Source organism: Cavia porcellus, unplaced genomic scaffold (assembly GCF_034190915.1).
Source record: "Cavia porcellus strain 051 isolate PalLab524CR breed Dunkin Hartley unplaced genomic scaffold, mCavPor4.1 scaffold_11, whole genome shotgun sequence".
Lineage (NCBI taxonomy): Eukaryota > Metazoa > Chordata > Mammalia > Rodentia > Caviidae > Cavia > Cavia porcellus.
The window spans coordinates 30,782,775-30,795,226 of NW_026947494.1; the positions used below are offsets into that span (position 1 = coordinate 30,782,775).

At 38.6% G+C, this 12,452-nt stretch overlaps 1 protein-coding gene across 9 annotated transcripts in view; it reads right to left on the reverse strand.

Annotated features, from left to right (window-relative positions):
• Positions 1 to 2,092: 2,092 nt before the first annotated feature.
• Positions 2,093 to 12,452, reverse strand: part of Cplane1 (ciliogenesis and planar polarity effector complex subunit 1) — a 129,437-nt gene continuing 119,077 nt past the window's right edge. For all 9 annotated transcript variants that reach the window (XM_063258085.1, XM_063258081.1, XM_063258082.1 and 6 more), the window contains 3 exons: positions 12,104 to 12,193; positions 3,193 to 3,371; positions 2,093 to 2,777 (listed from right to left, as the gene is read on the reverse strand). In XM_063258085.1, the coding sequence (XP_063114155.1) occupies positions 2,607 to 2,777; positions 3,193 to 3,371; positions 12,104 to 12,193 (440 nt within the window). In that variant the 3' untranslated portion in view covers positions 2,093 to 2,606. The remainder of the gene's footprint in view (positions 2,778 to 3,192; positions 3,372 to 12,103; positions 12,194 to 12,452) is intronic.

Genomic DNA, 12,452 nt, shown 5'->3' on the forward strand with positions numbered 1-12,452 from the left:
GCAGACACCGCACCATTACACATAAGGCGCCATATAGAGAGCCTCATAGACCAATTCAGGAATGAAGTTATCAATGACCTGAAGCTAGAAGTATGCAAAATAGTTAGAGAAATGCTAAGCACCACCCAAGAAAAAACAGATGGTAGAATGGAAGAACAGAAAAAGAGGGGAGAATTGTTTGATGGAGAAAACAGGGAAAGCATAGAATACGTGAAGCAGGTTCAAAGGGACTACCAAGAAACTAAGACGTCTATCGAAGCCTGGCATAACAGCTTGAAAGAAACTAAGGACAGACTATCTGAACTGGAGGGCAGAATTGTAATATGGGAGAATGAAATGAAAAACTTCTTAAAAATAACAAAGAAACAAACAGCAATAATACAAAGACAAGAAGATGATAAGAGGATCCATAACTTAAGAATTAAGAACATAAAAGAAGAAGTAGGGACACAAACAAGTGAACTACAAAAGCTACTCACAGAAATAATCCAGGAGAATTTTCCTAATTTAGCAAAAGGTAAAGATACTCAGATGTATGAGGCATACAGGACCCCAGCTACCTACAACCCAAACAGAGCAACACCCAGGCATATAATAATAAAAATTCCAGAAATTCAATACAAGAACAGAATATTAAAAGCTGTCAGGGACAAGAAACAGACCACTTACAAGGGAGCACCCATCAGAATTACAGCAGATTTCTCTGCACAAACCATCAAATCACGAAGAGCGTGGGGGGAAATAATTCAAGCTTTGAAGGATAATAATCTCCAGCCAAGATTGAGATATCCTGCACAACTGTCCCTGGAAATTGATGGAAAAACAAGGTGCTTCCAGAATAAAGAGGAACTGGGGGAATTTGCAACCACCAATTCAACTCTACAGAGAGTATTGCAGGATATTCTAAAAAAAGAAAAATACAAAGAGTCCAGAAATAATGGAGGCCACAACGAATGGAGCAGAGAACAAAATGAAGAAGACAAACTGACAGCTACTGACAGAATAAGAGCTCAACAGAAATGAGGCAGAGAAGATTGGATGATAGGAACAGCTATTTTGGAGAAAATGACATCTTAATAGGTAATACTGATTTAGTATCATCTTGTTTTGAAGTCTCATCTAGCTTTTGTCCTTCTGTCTCCAATGGTCCAAATAGGTTGTATTCTTACTGGATTTTATTATGTACGATAGTATAAGCAAAAACCTTTTAAAGACAAGGAGATTATACAGAAACCATTGTTCATTTTCTGTTAGTCGACTCTAAATACTCTGTAATGCTGTCATTCTCTTAAATGGTTTTACATTGTTTTGATATACTTAATGCTGCAGTATACGAAGTTGTACTCAAGGATTTCAAGGAAAGAGATAATATGGTAACTACTTTTAGGTCAGGATTATCTGGTGGTGAAACACTATTCTGCTTAAATGGTTATGTTTTGATCTGTGCTGTTTCCTTGTTATGCCCTCTTTTATCTCAATCTCCACTCCATTATTTACTTTCTTATTTTTATCCTTTTAATTAAAGGAAAAAAATAGCAGGATATATTATAGTAACCCACTTTGACTTTCCATTACCTCGATTTAAAGCCCTGTATTACTCTCACCATCTGGTTTTTAACTGATGTTCCCCTATTCTGTTTTGCTGGATAGTATCAGGTTCGAAAATTTAGGCATCAGCTGTGAAGATAATGAGATTCATTATAACGCCCATTCTCGTTGACTTTTATCTATTTTTGAAGACCTACAATGTCTCCAATGTTTTGGTTTTGTCGGTTTTATTCTTTACTGTTTTGTTCAATTGTATTGTAACTAACGATATAGGCAATTCTATTAGAGATAGAGGGAGGCATTATGGTAACCATTGTTGATCACCTTGTATTATGTTTTCACATTATCTATTATGTCCACCCTTTTGACTTGACCGATTCTGTTCTGTTATGTCACATTTGGTTTTACTCTCTTCCAAAAAAGTAATAAGAACCATGGGAGCAATGAAACCCAAAATGTGTAATAGTCATTGTACAAAAGATAGGAAAAGAAAGTGCTCTGTACTATATAACTGCATGTATATTTAAGTGTATAAGATAGAAAATGATATCACAGAGTTTTATTGGATCATTGAACAGAACTGTTTGCAGTATCATTGATGGAATGTCCACTTTACAAGTTTTAATTTTGTGACTTGAACAATTATTTCTAAGATGACAATATGTAATCCATTAACTAGTGATTTCCTACTGTTCATTTTTTTTTCTGCAAATCTGTATAACTTGTACCCTTTCTCTGCTTTTTTTTCTTTTCTCCTTAAATAAAATTAAAAAAAAAACAAAACAAACAAACAAACAAAAAAACAGTGAGACACTATCTCAAAAAAACAAAAATCATGCCAAAGACAAGTCCCATGCAAAAAAATTACATATCTATAGTTAAATAAGCCTTTCCCCATGGAGACAAAATCACTGAGAAATGTTTATTTCCCCTTTAGAAATGGCGGATCCAGGTACTAATATGGCTGCGGTGGTAAATTCGCATTTTGCCTTCAAGTCTTTCGGAGCCACATTAATGAGGTGCTGGCTGGTGCTTGGAAACAGGTTGATATGCAGCTCCTACAGGTCGAAGCCCTGGACCAACAGGCTCCTGTCTTCCACGCCAGCCACCATGTCTTCGATGGCATTCCAGTCAAGCTTGCTGAGGATGCTTCCAGTGCTCTCAGATATGTTGTCCATGCCACCCACCTCAAAAGGAGGCTCAAAGTTTTCTTCGGTAGGTGGCAATTCCTATGGAGTGAGAAAATGGTCAGTTGTGCTCCTAGGGTTACTCAGCCATCAAGGGGCTGACGGAAATATGAAGGAACCCAGGGTTGTGGCCCTCACCACATCCTGGTTGAGAGTGAGCTGAGTATCACTTGACACAGATGCCGGTAGCACATAAGATTGGGCAAGATGGACTTTGACAGCTGTGCTACAATTGTCTGTTATTTTATTTCTGTTGTTTTTAATTTAAAAAGATATAAATCCAAGGAGAATCATGAATAATAAGTGCTAGAATACTAAGCCAAAAGGATGGATGCTTTGAATCACTATCTAAAACTTACCTACGTATTCAGTATTTCCAGATGTTGCAAAAATCAAATACTAAGAACAAGCACTGAAGAACGCAGAGCAATCATTAGAAATCTGGAACAACTTTTACCTGTAGAAGAGAACTGTGACTCTCCAGGAGAATCTTGTGGATTTCTTCAGGCAAAGCCCAAGGGCTCACCACCATCTCTTCTCTCTCATACTCTATGCCCATCTCCTGTGACACACTTGTAAGTCCAGTGTGCCTGTGGTTTTTTGCATGCTGCAGACTGCAACCTGGAGCATTAGAAGCTTTCAAAAGGAAGAACAAAACATACACTGGGGTTGATTCATTCAGTAATTCATTTGTTAAAAAGGCACACACTTTTACCAAATACAGATACTCCTCAGTTAACGTCCTACCTGATTAATGACCGTAGAGAGTTGGGACCAATGTGGGCATTTGAACATTTGACCCACTGTTCAAATTTGCCTCAGGATCATCAGTGGCAGTGCAGAATTATGTGGCTTCTTCTAATTCTGCACAGTAATATACATACTATATACAGGGTCTCATTTTTATTTCTTAGGTTTTTCTGAGACAGGGTTTTGCTATGTAGTTTAGACTATCCTTGAACTATGGTAGCCCAGGCTGGCCTTAAATGCATGGCAGTCCTCTTGCCTCTCCCAAGTGCTAGGATTACAGATGTGCACCACCACACCTGGCTCTGCAACTCATTTAGCAACTAATTCCTTTAACAACCTGGCATATAGCAGGATGGAGCTGGGTTATTAAACAAGGAATCTCTGTAACTGAATCACAAGGTCTGGTTCCATTCACTACAGACTTCTAATTCTTGTCCTGTGTGTGAGATAGAAATTTAATTCTGGCCACTTCTTTTAATTTGAAAAGTAATGGTAATTAATCTCTACAGTATGAAGTCTGAGGAGGAGAGGCTCAGACATAACAACTGGGAGAAACCTTGACTTGCAGGTTGTGTTCCTTGCCTCTTATGCAAGTCCCTTGGAAGCATCCTAGGCGTGGTGTGCTAGGCATCTTCACGCAGACGTCCTGCTTAGAATTTACCTTTGGCCCCGACTCCAGATAAGCACAGTGACAACACATCGTAATCCTGTTCCTTCTTGCCACATATACCAGTACTTATTTAAAAGAAACTTTTATCCCAGCCAGTGCCTTAGAACAGCTGAGCAAACCATCAGCTAACAGAGCTTTCTTCCATAAAGCCACAGAAGAGCACATCCCACCTAACACACCTGGTGTTCTCACCTAATTGGAGAGCACATTCTACCCTTTGCCAATGTGATTTTCCAAAGAGACACCCAAGGCCTATGGAGCAACAGGAAGTAAACACAGGTGCCCCTGGGCAATCAGAGGAAAAGGAGGGACCCTGCTGAACCTTGGGCCCATCTGGCCTTTTATGGTTCTACAAGTCTTACGTTCCTGAAGTCAAGTATACCACTAAGAAATATACCCATAAAAACAGTAACAGCACATATTCTGACATTTACTATGAGCTAAGCACTTCATCTACATTTACTCCACTGAACTTACTGGAGTACCCAGGCCTGCTCTTTGGGTGCTCACACATCTACACTCTTCCCAGCTTACCTCATCTAGTCAAATGGTTGTTTGTTTGTTTGTTTGTTTTGGTATCGGAGATAGAAATCACGAAGGCAGGTGCTTATTCCACTGAGCAAAATCCCCGGCTGAGTCCCATGCTTTAAACATCACCTAAATGATGAAAACTCAACCTGTACAGCCAGCCTCACTCATAGAACTTAAAGATGCCTTCCTGACATCTTTGCTTGGATATGTGATCAACATCTGAACTTCGACATGTCCAACACCAAACTATCCATTTTTAGTACTAAATTTCCTTTATCCCAGGAAATGCTCAGCTTGAAAATGTTATTCTTTATCCTTTCTTAAATGCTCTATTACCTATACCCAATTTATCAGCAAGTCCCAATTTAGTCTATCTTCAAAATATATTCTGAATCTATTGAATTTCTCCTATTTTCCCATTGTTACAACCACAGCACAAGCAATGTCCTTCCTCCTGCCTCATCTTCTCTTTCTCCCATTTTAAAATATAGATATATTCATATATTTGGTTTTCTTGAGACAAGATCTCACTATGTAGCTCCGGCTAGCTGAGCTACAACTCACAGCGTAGCTCAAACTCACAGCGATACTCTGGCCTCTGCCTCCTAAGTGCTGGGATAACAGGCATGTCTGGCTCATACCTGGCTCTGCTACCTTATTTTGAAATATAAAATACATTGTTTCCCTGCTTTAATTCACCAGTGGTCTTACTGAATCCAGAGTAAAATACCCAGACTCCTTTCCTTACCCTGCATTGTACAGCCTCTCTCGCTACCCACCTCTCTGGCCACTCTTCCTCACTCATCTCCTTTGTCATGCTGAGTGTGTTCCTGTATTAAGAGGTTGTTCTCTCTGCCTGGAATTGTTCTGTTTTATCTTCATATGACAATCTCCTTGCGTGCAGTATCTTCACTTTAGTACCACCTTCTTAGAGACCTCTAATCATGCTAGCAAAGTTAGCTCCACTAACCAGCTAAAGCCGCCCTTGTTTATATTCTACTGTCTGTGTTGTTCAGGCTGAGAGTGCCTGTTATGCAGCAGGACAGCTGCTGACGGAATATTCTTTTTTTTTTTTTGGCCTTTTTTTGAGATGGGGTCTCGCTATACAGCTCAGGCTAGCCTTGAGCTCACTTTATAGTCCAGGCTGGTCTCGAACTCACAACGATTCTCCCACCTCAGACTCCCAAGTGCTGGCATTACAGGCATGAGCCACCACACCTAGCTCTAACGGAATATTCTTCATGGCAGTAACGTTGGATAAAGTTGTTATCCATGGTTGTGAAGGAGGAAAACGGATTTGCCTATGATGATGGACACCCTACAATTAACTACAACTTGAGCTAATGTACAAACTTTCTAATCCTCAGGGTACAGAGAAGACAGTACTCAAGAGGCACTTGGGAGATAACCCTCTCATCAAGTAGGAAATGCACAGGTATTTCTCAGGCATACATTTGCTAGAAGTGTTTTCCTGGATTTTTGTACAGCAAAGGGGGATGACAATGCCAGATGGCCTAGGGGTTTTTCTTTGTATTAGTTCCCTGGATCTGAAAGAGAGGCTAAGCTAATATCACTTGGTAGCATTTGTGGTTGCCACTTTAACTTTCTTTTTTTGTATATATATATATATATATATATATTCTTTTTTTTTTTTTGTCTTTTTCTTTTTATCGGTACTGGAGATTGAATTCATGACCACACACTTGCAAGGCAGGTGCTTATGCCGCTGAGCTAAATCCCCAGTCCCTGCCATTTTAACTTTTAATATGAGTGCTGTGTGTAAGCTAAAAAAGGTTTGACATTTTTCTGTCACTGAGTCTTGATACCGCACCTAATGTTACAAGTATGTAAGTATTTAAGTAAATGTTACTAAGATAAACTCTATGAGAGAAAATAATCTATAATCAGACAACAGGAATGCATATATGAGTACACATTGTGGTTAAAAAAAAATAGCTGTTAAAACAATAAAAAGTAAGACTGAAAAAAAACCCAGCAAATAGTTACTATTATAGCACACAGGTGAGCTGTTTCTTCAAAGCAAATGGAAACAAGCCAAGGCAGGGTGCTGAAGTTGTCTTTTAAGTGTTCAGGATATGACAGGAAGTTATCAAAGAATGTAAACACGAACTAATCCCACACTCATCTCTGTCACAACCGGCTAGGTATCTAGACCTCAGTGCCCCTGAATAGTAAACATAGTTGTAACCATCTAAAAAAAAAAAAAAAAAAAAACCCAAACAAACAAACAAACAAAAAAAAAACCCAGCAAAAGCAAACCAGGTGAACTGCATTTAGGATAAATTATGACCTGCAAGGTCTCTACAGAGGACCACTGGCCTTTTCTCATGTGCTTTATTCATGGTTGGTTCTGTAATTTCCTTCCGCTCAGATTATAGTAAATCTCTGTAAGATTTATTTGGGATATCCAATCTTGAGATTGAGAAAAAATTCTTTTGATAAAAATACAATATGAAGCCGGGCATGGTGGCTCATGCCTGTAATCCCAGCACTCGGGAGGCTGAGCCAGGAGGATCCTGCAAGTTCAAGATCAGCCTTAGCTATGAAGTGAGCTTAAGGCCAGCCTGAAGTGCATACATAGCGAGACCCTGTCTCAAAATGACAAAAAAAAAAAAAAAAAAAAAAAAAAAAAAGAGAGAAAAACATGCCTAAATGTTTTCAAGATGTTCCTACCCGCAATGTAGAACATGCAAGCTTTATTATCTTCTTATCTACTCATTTTGCAAAAATGGATTTTCATTGTTTTTTTGAGACAATGTGTTGTTATGTTACTCCAGCTAAGTATGTTGCCATGCTAGGTCTTGAACTTTTGGGTTCATCTTACCAAGCACTGGCTTGGACCCTGTCTTTGGGAAAATGCAAAACTGAAATGGACTGAGTGTATCTTGCACTGTGAGATGGACACAAGCCTTTGGGAAGCAGAGGAGAAATGCTGTAGCTTGGATATTGAATATCCCCAAAGATAGGTGCAGTGCGGGCAAACCTTTTGGAGCTTTCAATGATAAAAACAGCTTGAAGATGTGTGCCACAGTTTCACTACCACTGGCCTACTGGGAGGAAGTTAGGTCATGCTCCTGAAGGGGATTTGGGGAGCCTGGCCCCTTCTCTATTTCTTATTTTGTGCTGTCATGAAGCAAACAGCTTCCTCTGCCACACACTCCCGCCATGACAATACTACAGGCACAAAGGCAATGGCGATGAGCAATCATGTACTGAAACTTCTAAACCAGGAGCCATAAGAATCTTTCATATAACTTGAGAAACAAAGGCATTTTGTCATGGTTATGAAAACCTGCACAATACAGGGTCCAACTTCATTATGTATGTGGATATCAGGTTTCCAGATACCACTTTTTTTCGGGTACTAAGGAATGAATCCAGAGTCTTGACACAGAGCTATACCCTAACATTTATTTATCATTTTGAGACAGGTCTGCTAAGTTGCCCAAACTGGGCTCAAACTTGCAATGCTCCTGCTTCGGCTTCCCACAGTGCTAGAATCATACGGGTGTGTCACCTTGCCCATCTTCAAGCACCATTTACTGAGGCAATTACGTTTTCCTCATTGTGGTCATTTTGGTGCTTTTGTCAAAAATGAATTGACAGTTACTTTAAAAATCTCTATCCTGTTCCACTTGTCTATGTATATTTTTATGTCAGTACCATACTGTTTTACTACGGCTTTGTAACATGATTTTAATTTTACCTGTGTGTACATCTGTGTGTGTGCTGCTGGCAATTAAATCCATGGATACCAGGTAAACATCCTACCACTAGGTTATGCGTATAGCTCACAATGTAATCAGAAAGCGTGATGCTTCCACCTGTTTTTCCTGTGACATACTTTGAATTTTGAGATCTTTTGTAGTTCCATACGTATTTCAGGAATTTTGTGTCTGTGTGTGAAGAATGTCATTGGGATTTTTATAGGAATTGCACGAATCTATATCTTGCTTTAGGTACTATGCATATTCTTGCAATACTCTCTTAATCCATGAACAAGAAATATCTTCCTGTTTATTTGTGTCCTCTTAATTTCTTTCATTAGTGTTTTGTATTTTTCAGTGCATAGGTCTTTCACCTCCATGGTTAAAAAAAGTATTTTTAATGTTTTCATAAATGGAATTATTGTCTCTTTTGCTAGGTCACTATTTGTACATAGAGAATTTCTGTATGTCGATTTTGTATCTAAAACTTTACTCAGTTTCATTAATTACCTCTACTAACTTTTTCTGTAGATTGAGGTTTTCTACATATAGGATGATTTCATCTGCAAACAGAGATCAATTCACTTCTTCCTAATTTGGAGATCTTTTATTTTTATTTCTGTAATTGTTCTTGCTGGTACTTCTAGTACTATCTTGAACAGAAGTGGCAGTAGTACACTCTGCTTGTACTAGATTTTAAGAGGAAAATCTTTCAATTTCTCCATGGATTATGATGTTAGCTGAGTTATTTTTCATGCCTTGCTATGTTGAAGATGTTTCCATATACACTTAAGCTTCTAAATGAGTTTATTAACAAAAAAAGTTTCAAATGTTTTTCCTGTGGCAGTTGATATGATCACTTCTACTAACCTGTGAATATCAGGATGTGTAATCTTTCTGATACATTGTTGAATCTGATTTGCTAATATTTTATTGATGATTGTTATATGACTGCTATTCAGAGATACCATCTGATAGTTTTCTTTGGCTTAGGTATCAAGATGATACTGACCTCAAAAACATTTGGAAGAATTTCCTTCAGCTGTATGTTTTGAGGAGTTTAGTATTAGTTCTGCTCTGAAAAGTCTGGCAGAATTTAGTTGTAAAGCCATCTGGTCTTGGATTTTCCTATGCTGAGAAGTTTTAATTAGTTCTTTCATTTCTTTGTTACTAGTTTGGTTTGGTTTGGTTTGGTTGGTCATTCGGTTGGTTTTTTTGAGACAAGGTCTCAGTACGTAGTTCAGGCTGACCTGTAGCCCAGGCTCGTCTCTAATTTGTAGTGATCCTCCTGCCTCAGCCTCCCGAGTGCTGGGATTACAGGAGTGTGCCACCTGTCTGGTTGAGGAGCAGTGTTTTTCAGGAGTGAAAGTATCAGGTCTGGTTTTGTCATTTTTTACTTCTAATCTAAGCTCTCCAGGCATTGCTGACAGTCTGGTTAAAGAACCTGAGTGGCATTGTCCACTGTCCTTTGGTAAACAGGTGTACTTCACCAGCCTGAGTCCTATGAAGGGAGTTCTTTCCTGGTATGTCACTTGCCTTTCCTCTTAGAAAGTTTTCACTGGTTCCCGTGATGAAAGTGAAGGAAGAAAAGATATATTATGTAAATGGTAACCAAGAGAGAGGAGTGGTTATAGTTGTGTCAATAAAATAGACTTCTAGTCAGAAACTGGCAGAAGAGATTGTAAAACAGTTACCATTTAATAATAAAGAGTCCAGTTCATCAAGGGAACATAAAATCATAAGTATATCTCCATGGAACATAGAAGAACATAAGTATATGAAGTAAATGTTAATGGACAAAAAAAGGGAGAAATACAGACATATATGGAACTTTCTGTCTAATAGCAGCAGAATATTCCTTCAGGCCACAAAACAAGTCATAACACATTTAAGAAGACTGAAATCATAGTGGGTTTTTTGGTTTATTTCATTTGGTTTGTTTTTTTTCAGTGTCCAAGAGCGAATCTAGATCTTTGAACCACATTTTTAGCCCATACATAGCAGGTACAATGATATTTTTTAACTGTCGTAGGATGAAACTAAGTATCAGTTATCAGAAGAATTTTGGAAAATTCATGTAGTTGTGAAATTAGATAGCCTGTTTCTGAAAAACCAGTAAGTTAAATTAGAGACAAAAAGGAAATTTTTAAATATCTTGCTAACCAAAAAAGGTGAAATATATACCTGTTCTCTGGGAGGCAAAAGCAGGAGCACGATTCAAGGCCATATGAAACAACTCATTTGCTTAGCAAGGTCCTGTCTGAAAACTTAAAAAGGTACTAATATAATAGATATTTCCTTATAAAAAGTAAAAATTGAGTACCCTGGAAAATACTTTACAAAAGATGAAAATGCAAGTCTTTTTGGAGGAGTACTGGGAATTGGACTCGGGACCTTGCACCTGGCAGGTAGGCACTGCACCACCAAGCTAAATCCTCAGCCCCTAAAATGAGGCTTTGACAGAAAGAATTATAAAAATTGTAAAATAAAAAGCACAGGATATTATATTAGTACTCATATTGGTCCTAATGACTAGAAGTTAAAGTTTTAATGTATACATCTGGAAATGAATGGAAACAGAACCAAAAACAGAACTTTTAGAAAATATGGTCATTAGGCTGGGGATAGCGATGCCTGCCTATAATTCCAGCACACTACAAGGCTGAGGCAAAAGGACTTCAAGTTCAAGCCCAGCCTGTGGAACTTAAGAGTTAGTGAGACACCGTATCAAAAAAATGTTTTTTTAAATCAGTACCAGGGATCGAACTCAGGACTGCACTCTTACAAGGCAGGTGTTTATGTCGCTGAGCTAAATCCCCAGCCCTCAGTCTCAAAATTTTTTAAAGGGCTGGGATGCAGCTCAGCATGAAGGCCCTCAGCTCTTTCCTCAGTCACACCCCAGCCCTAACACAGCCACTGACATTAAATACCTGATTGATGAGCTAAGGTAACCAGATTAGACACAGAAATGTACTAAACTGAAAAATGGAAAGAAAGTATTCGGGAGAGTGAGGCATTACAGCCGGACTAGACTGATTATTTCTACTTTTCATCATTTTTATAGTACATATAAACTGTTTTATTTTTACCACCATCTCTAACAAATATAGTTCTTTTCTTTGAATGGGGACAAAATCCACAGACCTCAGTGGATTAACATGATAGTTCAGATCATGAACATGAGATGTTAACACAATGCTCGTCACAGAGCAGTGATGGTGACCCTATGGCGTGCACGCCCCAGCAGGCTGTTTGTATCACTGAAGCTCTAAAACGTTCGTCATCACTGTACCAGAGTAAGTATTCTTGTCTTTGCTGTTTTTATTGTTTTAAGGAGATGTGAAGGTCTCTTCTCTTGGTGTCCTCAGCTGCAAACTGGGGATAATACAGTACTTCTGCTTACTTACCAACACTGTTCTGCATATCTGCACTGTTGCAGTCTGTATTTTGTAGGTGAGAAAACTGATGCTGACATAAATGGGGCCAGAAATTTACCCAAGGTTACAGAGTCAGCATTGAACTAGAAATGGAGATAAGCTAACTCCAAAGGCTCTTTTCTGAAGCACAGCACTATACCAAAAAACCACTCTTCATTCTGAAATCTGTATGTAAAATTTCCAAGAGTGCCTTATAATTATTTAAAACTTTGTAGTAATTCTAAGACTTCCTACTATTTCTTTATCCCTTACCTTTCCAGGAGGTACCTGGAGACTGGACAGCTTTTCTTACTGCCGCTTTGGCTCCAGCTGCTCTGCTGTGGATGGTGAAAGTGGCAGTTCCTAGAAAGCAAACACCATTACTTAACTTCCCCTAACGTAGTCATGAGTTTTCATATTTCATCCTGTAAATGATTTGAGGACAGAAACTAAACCTTTCAATCAGCTCTGACTCTGCTTAAAAACTGCTCAGAGTAGGAGCCCAGTAAATGGTGCTTGACTTGGACCAAGAAAGCAAAACGAAGTGTAGAAAAGGATGAGGGAAAGCTCTACTTTAACATTTGGTATGCTTAGAATACAGCAGTGACCCTTTTTCAACTAG